This window comes from Biomphalaria glabrata, chromosome 16, assembly GCF_947242115.1.
Source record: "Biomphalaria glabrata chromosome 16, xgBioGlab47.1, whole genome shotgun sequence".
NCBI lineage: Eukaryota > Metazoa > Mollusca > Gastropoda > Planorbidae > Biomphalaria > Biomphalaria glabrata.
Window position 1 is genome coordinate 30038902 of NC_074726.1, and position 13219 is coordinate 30052120.

The 13219-nt window shown below is 35.9% G+C and overlaps 1 protein-coding gene across 1 annotated transcript in view; it reads left to right on the forward strand.

Moving 5' to 3' along the window:
- LOC106054014 (titin-like) overlaps positions 1–13219 on the forward strand; it is a 199332-nt gene that overhangs the window by 153968 nt on the left and 32145 nt on the right. The window contains exons 50-60 of the mRNA XM_056013914.1: positions 1102–1232; positions 3635–3806; positions 5767–5963; positions 6769–6874; positions 7529–7662; positions 8084–8258; positions 8921–9010; positions 9181–9311; positions 9897–10068; positions 10207–10278; positions 11905–12204. Of these exons, the coding sequence (XP_055869889.1) occupies positions 1102–1232; positions 3635–3806; positions 5767–5963; positions 6769–6874; positions 7529–7662; positions 8084–8258; positions 8921–9010; positions 9181–9311; positions 9897–10068; positions 10207–10278; positions 11905–12204 (1680 nt within the window). The remainder of the gene's footprint in view (positions 1–1101; positions 1233–3634; positions 3807–5766; positions 5964–6768; positions 6875–7528; positions 7663–8083; positions 8259–8920; positions 9011–9180; positions 9312–9896; positions 10069–10206; positions 10279–11904; positions 12205–13219) is intronic.

Below are 13219 nucleotides of genomic sequence, written 5' to 3' on the forward strand. Positions count from 1 at the left end.
TTGAATTTGGTTTCATCAAGATGTCTTATTGTCTTTGTAAGAATTTACAAATTTACTGCTCAGTATTTGATAGACCTGAACAGGTTTTAAAATAAAAATTTAAAACTTAATAACATAGACAGACAAGTTCACATCATTGACTTAATGGGTTTATTCCGTTAGTTACTAAGGTTCATGATTAAATAATTCTCAAAGTGCAGCTTGAATGTGTGGCAATCACAACAATTTGTCATTCTTATGTGAATATCATTAAGGTCTAAATAATTACACAAATTTATTGACTCATTGTTGTAATTTATAACACTATTTTACTAACCAGTTTTTAGGCATGATTTAAATTTGTTTCACTAGATTTCAAACACAATGTCAAACACAGCTCTGAAACACAGGCATTCCTGGAGCAGTTTTATTTTTTTTGTAATTAAAATTTTTATTTTAAAGATTTTTCGATCAATGTCATATGTAACGTTGTTCTAAAACCCTCTGAGAGAAAGTTGGCAAATTTATTTGAAATAATTTTATTTCAATGTTCACTAACCTAATTGTATAATGACACTCAGTCTGAATATTACAAAAGTTTCACTGAGCACTTTAAAACAATGTTTTATTTTTTGTCTTCCTGATATGGCACCTAACATCATTAGTATTAATTAACAAACTGATCAATTGTTATTGTAGACATTGTTAGCACCAATACTGTCATTTACTTAAGTGACAGAACTAGTGCCAACACAATCACACTAGATCTACCTACATGGCCTAAATAGAAATAAAATACATTACATTATCTTATCCTGATAGTGTGCCATAAACTAAACATAAATTTCTTATACACTTTATGGCCTAATTAGTTGTTTATGTACATATAACTTTTACAAAAAAACATAACCTAAATAGTATAAAATGTGCCATAATCCATACATTTCTTTTCATATATATAGATTAATTGTCAAGCCATTTTGTAATTTTTATCTTCTTAAAATTTTGATGCAGTATGTATTACTTTGTACTTATTCTGTGCAACAGACCAAAGATGTTGATAAACAAAAAAAATTCCATTCAATGAAACTTATTGCCTATTTTGTTTTTGTTACCTCTTAGCTCTACCAACAGTTCCAGTTGAGAGACCAACTCTGTCTGATGTGTATGATGATTCTGTTAGAGTTAACTGGCACCCTACATCATACCATGGGGCGAACAGAAAAAACCTACCACAAGCTTATAGGCTGGAGGTTAGTCTTTCAATCATGTAGAACTATAATATAAAATATTGAGTATGATTACTAACTTTGTTAGCCAATGCCAATACTCTATGACTCTATTTAATAGAAATATTATCCAGTTCACCAAGACTACTTTAAATTTTTTCTATCTTTTGTTTTATGTGACTTGTTAACAGTTATTTTTTTTATCTGTTGTTAAGACTTATTGACATATTTAAAATAAGAGTGGGATGACACTTACTGACTTAGACTTAGATCCTCCCATGCTCTTCAGCACATTGGGCAGCAAGCTGTCTCCACAAAGATCTGTCACAAGCAATGTGTGAAGCCTCTTCCCACCTGTTGTCCACTGCTCTGAGATCCTACATGAAAGTGTGGCGCCAAGTTATATGAGGACATCCCTATTTTCACTTACCTCATATTGGCCTACATGTCATCGCAACTTTTGTTATGCGTAGTTCATTTTGTCGGACAACATGTCCTACAAAACTCATGTGACGCTCTGTCACAACTTCACTAAGTGGTCGACTCCCAGTACGGCATAGGATTTCCTTGTTTGAGACCCGATCTCTATAACTGACTCCCAAAATCCATCTTAACCATTTTTGTTGTGCCACATTTGGGATGACTAAGATTTTCTTTTCAGTATTCATTCAGTTTATATCACAATGTTGGCTTTCATTCAATAATTTAATTATAGTGAACTAAAAGGATTTCTTGTGTTTTTTGTTTGAGTGATCAATGACTTGTTATTGTGACAAGATTTAACATATGATAGGCTATCTTCTTAGAATTTTGAGTCAATCCTTCTGTGAACTAAAAAAACCCAGCTACTTTTATTATATGGCCTTTTTTACATTGATTTTATATAACTCATTGTGTTTGTGTCTGAGAGAAGCTTTCAATTTGCCACCAACACAACTCATCTCTAGTGTGGATTCTTATCTTTTGGCACTCAACCTCACATCCCACACATTTAAGGGAGCAAAGTTTGATTTCTAGAGTACTAAATCTGCAGATGTGTTTCTGGTTTCAAACCATAGTTCTAGAGATAAACTTTGACTAGTTAAATGTATAAGTAAAAATATATATATTGATTTTTGAGATATTATTTATTGTTTGTTTCTTGCATAGTTAAATTGCTTGAGAGAGATTGCATGGGAGGTAAATAACAACACTAGCAGAAATAAAACAAGAGTTTCTTGGCTTGATATCCATCAAAACACCAGAAAAATTATTGTGGCTTTAATAAATTTGGAGGTGTGGTGGCTTTCAGGGTGGGATTTCAGATTAGTTAGGGTATGATATTATGGCCCCGTATCCCCAACCTGAACAGAGTAACGCAAGAACATAAAGGTAATAGCATGTAAAATACACACATTGAATAAAAGTTATTCAACTGAACATTTAGTCAATACCAACAGTTGTTCAACGTGAATGAGATTAATGCTAACGTAAGTTAATGGCCATTAGTTAACAACAAGGTTGTACTTTTAACAATTTAATGAATGTATGAAATATGATGACATGAGTGATGAATAAAAGTCAATAGTATGTTCAAAGGAAACACAAATTATACATATTATGCAACGAAATATCTCACACCTTCAACTCGGGGCCATAATTCAATCACGACGCAGCCTACACTCAAGGCCTTAGATACACGGGCCATATCAAACCACTCTGTGAATCAAGCTTGACTCCAACAGAGTCCCAAGCCTACATCCCTATTACAGAAAATACATATTCCTTGAGATTGCCGTCCACACGATCATTGGAACAACGAATTTCAAGCTACACCACGAAGACTAATACAGTAAATAACTGACTTACCCAATACTGGGGAAGAAACCCATAAGAGAAACTCACAGGAGATCTAGCCTCATCACACAACAGGAGCAAAACAAGTAAGCAAAAATGACATCAACAAAAGCGCGTTCCTAGAAACCAAAACTCACAATCTCTTATGGTACACAAAGGAAAACACAAAAAAAAAATGCGCATGACAGTGGCTAAGTGGTTAAGTTCTTGGCTTCTGAACCAGGGGCCTTGGTTTGAATCCTGGTGAAGACTGGGATTTTTAATTTCAGGATCTTTAGAATGCCTTTGCATCTACCCAGCTCTAATGGGTAACTAACATTAGTTAGGACAAAGTAAAGGCGGTTGGTCATTGTGCTGGCCACATGACACCCTCATTAACTGTGGGCCACAGAAACATATGACCTTTACATCATCTGCTCTATAAATCACATGGTCTGAAAGGGGAACTTTATTTACTTTATTTTAATTAGTTAAATGACAATCTGGCACAAAAACAAGATCTTAGTGAAAAGTTACCTAACAAAGTTCAACAAGAATAAACATACATTTCTCGTAATGCTTTCTAGCAAGACTGTTCTGTGTGTTTTTAGGTGAGAGAGCTGCCTGACTCTTATTGGCGTACCTTGGTACCTTACACTGATCAGTCAAGTTATGAAGTCACTGACTTGAGACCCAACCAGGACTATGCCTTTAGGGTGAGAACTGTAACAGATACAGGAATGTCTGAGCCTTCACTTCCTGTCTACCATTACCGCCAAGCAGGTGAGTTGACAAAAGATTACTTTTTTTTTCTACTTTATTGAAAAGTGAAATTTTTGGAACAACCAAACATTCTATTGATGAAACATTTCTTTATTTCATGTTCATCAATGTAGCATTTGTTTCTTTAATCGTTATATTTTATAAATAGTTTTTTTCCCATACTTTGCTATTAAAGCATGGAATGGGTTGCCTGAGTCAGCCAGGAAAGCCTACGACTTGGCAGAGTTTAAGTCTTTGATTAACATAGACTTCTTAAGGGACTTAGGAATATACCTAGGAGTAATTACCTTCTATTTTACAGTAATGTCTTCATTTTATAAAATAAGATATTTTTTCTTAAATAAATAATGGGATAGCAAAAAAAAAAGTACACTGTTTGAGAACCAAACTAAAAGTATTAATAAAAGTAACAACATTAAATCCTGGAACACATGATAATTTTAGTTGTGGTGGAGATTTGAAATCCATTTCCATGAGTCTGTTTATTTTTTTCTTAACTTAAGTTAGGCCAATATTAGAATATGCATCCTCTGTTTGGGACCCCTCAACTCAAGAAAACATACAGAAACTAGAATGAATACAAAATAGAGCAGTGAGATTTATAACAAACGAATATTCAAATTCGATTAGAGTAACACCATTAATAAAATCATTAAACTTAGAGACACTTCAGGACAGAATAAATTAAAATAAATTATGGCTATTATATAGCGCTACTTTCATGATTATAGCATGCTCAGAGATCTTTGGTCCAATCTCAATTGTGGACCAGTGGGGGGAGGGGTATCTAGGAGGTTTTTCCGTTCTGCCTTCAGGCGCTCAGTAAACACAACTCTGCCTGAGTTGGGTGTCAAACCTCGAGCCCCCTTCATAGGTAGCCAAGCCAAGTTCAAGCACACTTAGCCTCTTGACCATGCTTCCCACAAAAGTATAAAAAGTAAAGTAGCTATAATACTGTTACAAATGACAGTGATAGGTAGAGGTCAACGTATGACCCCGACGAGATAACACAGCAGCGGGTGTTCTCTGGAATGTACATGTATCAACAAAGACAGGATGTGACGTGTCCTTACGTGTTATTCCAGAAGGTACTAGCAATGTCCAGTGACAGATAGAGGTCACAACTTGTGACCCCGGCAAGATGACACTGCAGCCGATGTTTTCTGGAATCTACATGTATAAACAAAGACAGGATGTGACGTTTCCTCACGTGTTATTCCAGAGGATACTAGCCGTGTTTGTGCAACTTTGGACAAGCGATTAGGGACTCTATATAAGCCAGAGAGTTAATGTGAAAGACAGTCGTATGGAGTCGTGAGTGAGCCGTTACAGTCGATACAGACGATGTAAGACGTGTGCGGCTCTGTGGAAGAGAAATGTGTACGACTCGATGCAAGTTAACTAGGGTAGAGTTAACTGGAGTGGACTACTGTTGTTAAAGTCTATACAGCGAACTACAGTGGACTTGAGCCGTTACAGTCGATACAGTCAATGTAAGACGTGTGCGGCTCTGATTCGGTAGACTTGAGTACGACTTGGTTCAGCTTTAGGAGACCTGGAGCGACACTGGGAAGTGTGTCGTTGGTCTGTTCTGTGGAATACGGCTCGATGCAAGTTGAGAAGAGATGAATTGCAACGAAGTGAAGAGATGTATTGCAACGAAGTATAGCTAACTGTAAACTGACAGATATTGTACAGTCTTCTATGCTACATGTTCAAGTAACGAATTGTTAGAGTTAATAGTCATTAAAGTTTATATGAAACTGAAAGTTTAGTCGTCAAGTTCTTTGCAGTGTTTTTATTTGTGTGCCAACTAATACATCTAGCCAGAAGATTCAGAAATACGTAATAATACATAAAGCACTGAAATTATACGTAGACAATTCTACCATATTTATCTCACCTTTTACTTGGTTCAATAGTTTCTATTCATGTTGTTCATTTCACTGCATTCTCCCAGCTACTCCCAAGTTTCCCTTGCCCTCCCCTGAGATAGCTGACATTGGGGATGACTACATCAGTCTTGGCTGGAAGCTAGTGGACATACCAGCCTTTGATGTGGACGAGACTCCATTGTCCTTTATGATCGAGGCACAGAAACTGCCAGACTATGACTGGAGGCCTGTGGCCAGGGGGGTCACCGGGATGTCTCACAAGGTGACAAATCATTTCATATGTTGTTACATTTTTTTAGGGGTGGGGGTTATCTAGGCCTTTGCTTTGTAGAACGGTGGTACTTGTGTAGTCCTTTCTTTTTCCACAAATTTTTTATCATTCTGTTTTTCCTCTTTATCTACATTTCCATCAAATTTTATCTCAGAGGATACGTGAACAATCTAGAGTGAGAGAAGTATAATACAATTTTGTATAAAATATAAAATAAAAATATGTAAAGTTTCCCTATCAGACATGCTTCTCTGACTAATGATTAAAGAGCAGGGTGTCGTGTGGCAAGCACAACCACCAACCGCCTTTACTTTCCCCAACTAAAGTCAGGTACCCATTAGAGTTTGGTGGGCTCAGGGGCACCCTAAAAATCCCGAAATTAAAAATCCCAGTCTTCATCGAGATTCAAACCCAGGATCCCAGGTTCAAAAGCCAAGTGCTTAACCACTCAGCCACTTACCCCACTACACCCATAATTGTGCTGCATAAATCCAGAAATGATGTAATACAAGTGATTGTAAACCTGACATATATAAAAGATTTTTGATTATTCAGTCATTTGATAGTTACACCTCATACTGTTTATTTAAAACAATTCTTAATAATTAAAGTTTGATATTACTTAGCACCTTCAAAATAGTGTTTATAATTACTTTCTCTTCAAATAAACACTGCAAAAATAAAAATTTATTCAAAGTGGTACTCGCTTTAAAAAAGCTTAAAAAGCACTGAGCTAAATTAAAAAAAAAACATTACAAGTTATACACAGTACATTTACCAAGCTTCTTGTTTTCAGGTGACTGGCCTTGAGCCCAGACAAGATTATAACTTTCGACTTCGTGGTGAGACACCTGTGGGTGTGACGCAGCCTTCCCTACCCACCTCACTGTACAGACGACCATGTAAGCACCTGATGAGCATCAGTAGAACAATGATTTAACTCTTTCTCTCCTATCTGATGATACCATCATTGATTTGACCCCATTAAATTAATTTGTGTTTTTCATGTACATTAATTTGTGTTGTATTAAAAGAGCATGCATTCCCCTTCAATTCTATACCAAATAAAATATTTTCTGATAAAAAAAGTCATAACAGGAAAGTGGACTGTAAATGAACAAAATGAATACTTCCATCGGATCATGGAAAATAATGTCAGAGAGAAATAGTTAACTCTGTTATAGACTTAAAGAAAAATGGACTTACAAAAGCAAATTAATAGAAATCCAACACAGTATATATATTATATATATTATAGCTTTTATATAGCGCTACTTTCATGCTTATATCATGCTCAGAGCACTTTTGGTCCAATCTCATTTGTGGACCAGTGGGGGGGAGGGGGTATCTAGGAGTTGATTTTCCGTGCTGCCTTTAGGTGCTCAGTCAACAAAACTCTGCCCGAGTTGGGCGTCGAACCTTGAGCTCCCTTCTAGGTAGCCAAGCCAAGTTCAAGCACACTTAGCCTCTTGACCACGCTTCCCACAGTATACTTTTTTTGTTGACTCAATGTTTGATAAACTTTTGTCTTTTGTCTTTAATTGTACCAATATTAGTGGTGTCTGGTGTACCCATTGCCAACATGAGTGTAGACAGAGACAGCACCCAGCCTTATGCTGCTCAACTGAGGTGGAGTCCAGCTTACATACAACCTTACAAGACAACCAGGGACTTGAAATATCAAATTGAGGTTAGACAAACACTCGTGCTAATGTTTCTTGTAACAAAAACATTTAGTTAGAATGTCTTTTCATCTCTCTTTCTCTCAAATGTATATTGAGAGAGAGATAGCAAGAGAAATTTTAAGGTAGGCCCTACTAATTGATAGTTATTGGTTGGAAACATAACCTCAAAAATTGAAAAAAAAAAAGCTAAACAATCAAAGTCTAGACTTGTTATTTAAAATTAAAGTAAATATAGGTAGGCCTACAATACTATCTTAAACAATACTTATAGCTATAATAGCTAGAGGGTGTATTTCATAATAACACTCTTTTTAAAAATCAAAGTAAATATAGGTAGGCCTACAATACTATTTTAAACAATACTTATAGCTAATAGCTAGAGGGTGTATTTCCTAATAACACTCTTTCTGGTCGACTTTCTACCAGGTCCAAGAGCCTCATCACTCAGACTGGTCTCTAGTAGCCAGAGACATACCCACCACAACCTACACTGTACCAGAACTCAGTCCAAGGAAAGATTACTTGTTTCGTATCAAAGCTCAGCTGCCAACTGGAAGTCTAAGTGCTCCCACAACACCCATACCATTTTACAGGCTCTCAGGTAAATGAAAAACATGTTTTGGACTTCTGTTATGAGATCATTTTTACACACACAATACCGCTTGCTACATTGTAAAGTCTTTAAAAGTTTCAAGGTATAATTAGACCTGCAACTTGTGCATTGCAAGGCATTTTTACATCTCCCAAAGATGGGTAGACTCAAGAATCTTCACAAATACTTTGTAAAAATTTTGGCACCCAGAAAATTTTCGGATCTTAGTTTTAAATACTTTGGTTTATGATTAGATATTGATAGTTTTTGCTAGAAATGCTTGAATAATACCAGCAAAAGTCTGCATAGAAAAAAATGCAAAACAAAAACCCCTCTTCACTCTGTAAAAGTATATTCAATAGCAAGATAACACAGTGGTGTAGCTAGGGTGGGGGAGGAGGGGGGAGAATTTGAAAATCCCCCCTGGGCCCCCACTTGAGTTGGGCCCCAAATGAGTTTTTTTTACATTAAATATTATTCAAAATGCAGGGGCCATCAAAGAGGTCAAGCCTCCCAGCCCCCCAAATGATGGAAAATTCTGTTTCATAAAATAAGAATCATATTTGTTAGTGTTATAGGGATGATTATTACTTATTGTAAAATTTATCTGACTATTTGAAACTTTTTTCCTCATTTTCCACTCAATCTTTTTAAAAAAAATTTCATTATAGCCGCTCCAAGTCCACAGCCAGCATTGACTTTCCCAACAGAGGATTATTCATCAATCAACCGACCTTACATTGAAAGCTTAATCTTAAAAGGTAATTTATGGCTGTAAGCAAAATAGTAATCAGTAAAATAGCTAAGAGACTTTCATGTTGTTTTATAATGTTTAAAATAATTTTTTTAAAAAATTTCATAAAACTAATAAATAGTTGCTATAATCAATCAAACCTGAAATGCATAGAGTCAAGTTCCTATTATTTTACAGTTCCTCCTCGCATGTCCATTGAGAAGCCTGAGATGACTGTACTTAGCCCTGACACTGTCAGGCTGAACTGGAAGTCAGCCAGGGTTCCTGCAGCCACAGCAAACATCTCACCAACTACTTACAGAGTGGAGGTATAATAAGCTTTTCACAGATGACAAGTTTATTTTATTTTTTTCACACAGAAGATGAATTTTATTTAGAGAAATGGGATAAATAGCAGATACATGAACTGACAATAAAATGTCAATCTAGGATCCTTGTAGAGATAATAAGTCAATTTTTTAGAATAAGTTTCAAGTATACAATAGGCCCACTAAATTTTATGTTAAGTTAGGATGGCTGCCTGGTCATATGGTATGGGCGCAGGACTGTCTTTCATTCATCTCAACAGTCCTTTACTTTCCTGCTGTCACTCTATTCAGACTTCATCTCATGTCATTAAAAAGGTCATTAAAAGTACACCATGTTAAATGTAGGCCTAGAATGATTAACTAGAACAAAAAATACGAACCCTTTTGTTGCAATCAATTAAAAAAAAAAGAAAGTTGCAGCTTAACTTGAGATATAAATCTGATCAACTTTAAAAGCCTTATTGTCAATTACACATTAGAACTTAATTTGCATGTAATGCAATGCATTATTGTTTTTAAATGAAATGTAAACTTAAAAAAAACAATTATTTTTAATAAACCATATTTCTGATGTTATATTGTTAGGTGCGTCATGAAGACTCCTTTGAATGGATGGAGAGAGCTACCCGCATCCCTGGGCTGACAACAGATATTAAGGGGCTCAACCCACACATAGACTATGCTTTTAGAGTTCGTGCTGTCAATGATTTTGGTTGGAGTGAGTCTACTCTCCCAGTATTTCTACACAGACCACAAGGTCAGACAACTGCTTGAATTTCTTCTATAGTTATTTTATTGTGTTCAAATGAGTTATCTTTTCTTTTGAATGGTGATAAAGAATCAATCATTTTGTTCTGAAAGCTTCATCTAAATAATCTGTTGTAAATTATTTCAGATTACAAAGACACCTCTTATGACCAAATGTTTGAACCAATTGAAACCTACACCTCTCTACTTGGTGACACTGGTAAGGAACAAGTAAAGTCTCATGCACAATCCCCCAAACTTCTTTTAGTTTTAAACCATGAGTTTAAAGTGACTTCCTTAGTGTATTTTTAGACATATGAATACAATTACTACTTTTATCTATTTTTATAACCTAACTATAGGCCTACTGTTCAGGAATAAGAATTTTTTTAAAATTCTTATTTGTCAAACCTTATTGTTTAGTTTTTTGTAGTCAGTCAAACCTTATTGTTTAGTTTTTGTAGTCAGTCAAACCTTAGTTTTAGTTTTTTTGTAGTCTGTCAAACCTTAGTTTTAGTTTTTTTTCTAGTCAGTCAAAAAAGAAGATGATTACACATGTTCTTAGGTCAATTTAATCATGCTTGTTAATCAATGACTTAAATTCTGCCTAATCATTGGTTTTCATAGGTGAGTCAGGCAACCCATTCCATGCTCCAATAGCACTAGGAAAAACCCAAAAGCCTTAGAAAATTTTAATTTTAATAAGATAGCACCTATTTGCTCATTAGTATCTAAACCTTTTGAAAAAATCATTAATTAGTCCTATTAGTTATGTTACACATGATCTCTATTTTGTAAAGCCATGTTGGTATGGAGTAAGGAAATTATAGGACATTATGTCTGTCTAAGTGGTTTATGATGTTGCTAGATATTATGTGTTCTAGGATTTTAAATGTGATGCTGGTTAGTGATACTGGTCTGTAGTTTCATGTAGTCAGTCACTGTTGTGTATTTATATTTCTTGTTGTGTGTTGTGAACTGATCTGTTCTAGTGTGTCAAAATGTCATGGTGTCCAGGTCAGCTTGTGTGTGTGTGTGTACTGTGTTATTGTGAACAGTTTTGTCATTCTTGTTCAATAAAACCTAGCATCAAGACATGTCTTCATGTAGTATTTTATTAGGTCACTACAGTCACTACAATGTCTCTTGTCCAGTTTTGTTGTCTTCTAACACATTCTTTTGTATCCTGTTCATTTGATCAGCATTATCATCAGTAGACTCCATTTAACCCTTAAAGTGCTGAGCTATTTTAAAATGAGTGCATACAAAATGGAATTACAATTCTGACGTTTAGAGGGTAAACTACCACACGCGCTTTAAGGGTTAAGACAGGGCTTTAGAGTATCTCTAGTGCAACCGCCTATGTCTCCCCAGACCTGTCCAGAAAGAATTCTGCAAGTCAGGGGCAGTTAAAAAAATATTAGACAGCATTTTGTCCTCCTACCTGGCAGTGAGGGGGAGAGGGAGGAAGAAAGTTCTCTTCTCAGCTCCTTGTATAAAGTGGCTGAGTGATAAAGTGCTTGGCTTCTAAACAAAGAGGTTCAAATCTCTATGAAGACTGAGATTTTGATTTCGGGATTTTTAGGACACCCCTAAGTTCACCCAACTCTAATGGGTACCTGAAAGTAAAGGGGATTGGTTATTTTGCTGGCCACAAGACACCCTCTTTACATCATGTGTTCTATAGATGGCAAGGTCTGAAAGGAGTACATAACTATACTTTTACTCCTTGGAGTAAATTCTTTGACAGGTCTGAGGATCTTTGTATTTTCAAAGTCTCTCTAGTATAATTTATTGCACCACTTATAATTTAGTTCTTTAGTAACTGTCACCTCTATTTGATTAGCCCCACCCAAGATGCCCATAGATACACCAAGAATGGGTCTAGTACAAGGTACCACCATGAGACTGTCCTGGACGCCGGCTCGTATCCCCCTGTATGCTCGCAAGACTCCCATCACCTACCTAATTGAGAAGAAAGAGCCCCATGACCAGGACTGGGTGATGATTGCAAGCCAGTTAGATGACACAGCTCACACCATCCCCAACATAAAACCTGAACAGGATTACCTTTTCCGGGTACGAGCAGAGAATGAGTTTGGCATTAGTGAAGCCACACTACCTGCTGCTCTGACTAGATCTAAAAGTAAGTTTACCTTCTAACTAGGATATTGTTCAATATTTGTTTTATATACAAACAACCAAATTCAATTTTTCATGAAACTGTTGTTTTTTGTTTTTATTTGTCCTAGCTTTTAACCAGAAAATAAAACAAAAACAGCTTAGTCTTAACATCTAAACTTCTAGCTGTACAGTGCTTTCCCTTTAAACATACAGCTTGTTGGCTTTTTTTAGTACATGGACCAAAAGTTTGGAACAAACTCCCCATTGAGCTCAGACAAAACACTTTATGGTACATTCAAGAATAACATGCAAGATCTATCTGTTTAATAATAATAATAATAATTTGACAACATGGCTTCCTGAACATGGCTCAAAGCAGGTCATCTCTACCCTGAAACAGAAGGCTTTGTTACAGCAATACAGGACAGAGTAATTAGGACAAAAAATTACGAGAAGCATATCCTAAAACTCAATGTTGTTGACAAATGCCGAAAATGTGGAAATGTGGGTGAGTCAATTGAAAACATAATGGCAGGATGTTCAGCCCTATCAGAATCAGCCTACCTAGGTTGCCATTACCAAGTTGCAAAGTTAATACACCAACACTTGGTTTTGACACACAATTTGATCGTTAAGGATACTCCTCCTTATTATGAATACTCACCACAAGAGGTTCTTGAGTCTACTGAACATCTGCTGTACTGGAATAGGCCTATTCTGACCAACAAAATGGTAGATTTCAATTGCCCTGATCTTCTGTTCGTTGATAAAAAAGAAAAAAACGCAACCATTATTGACATCGCTGTACCACTGTCTCATAATTTAGAAAAACTGAGATAGAAAAACAAAGAAATTATGGGAACCTAGGCTTGGAGATTAAGCTTTATGGAAATTATCCAAAATAACAATATACCCCATTGTTATATCAACCGAGGGGATAGTAACAACTGACCTCACAGATACCTTCAAGGCCCTTAACATTCCTAGGAACATCTTCGTTGCCTGTCAGAGGGCGGTACTGCTGCAGACCTGACACA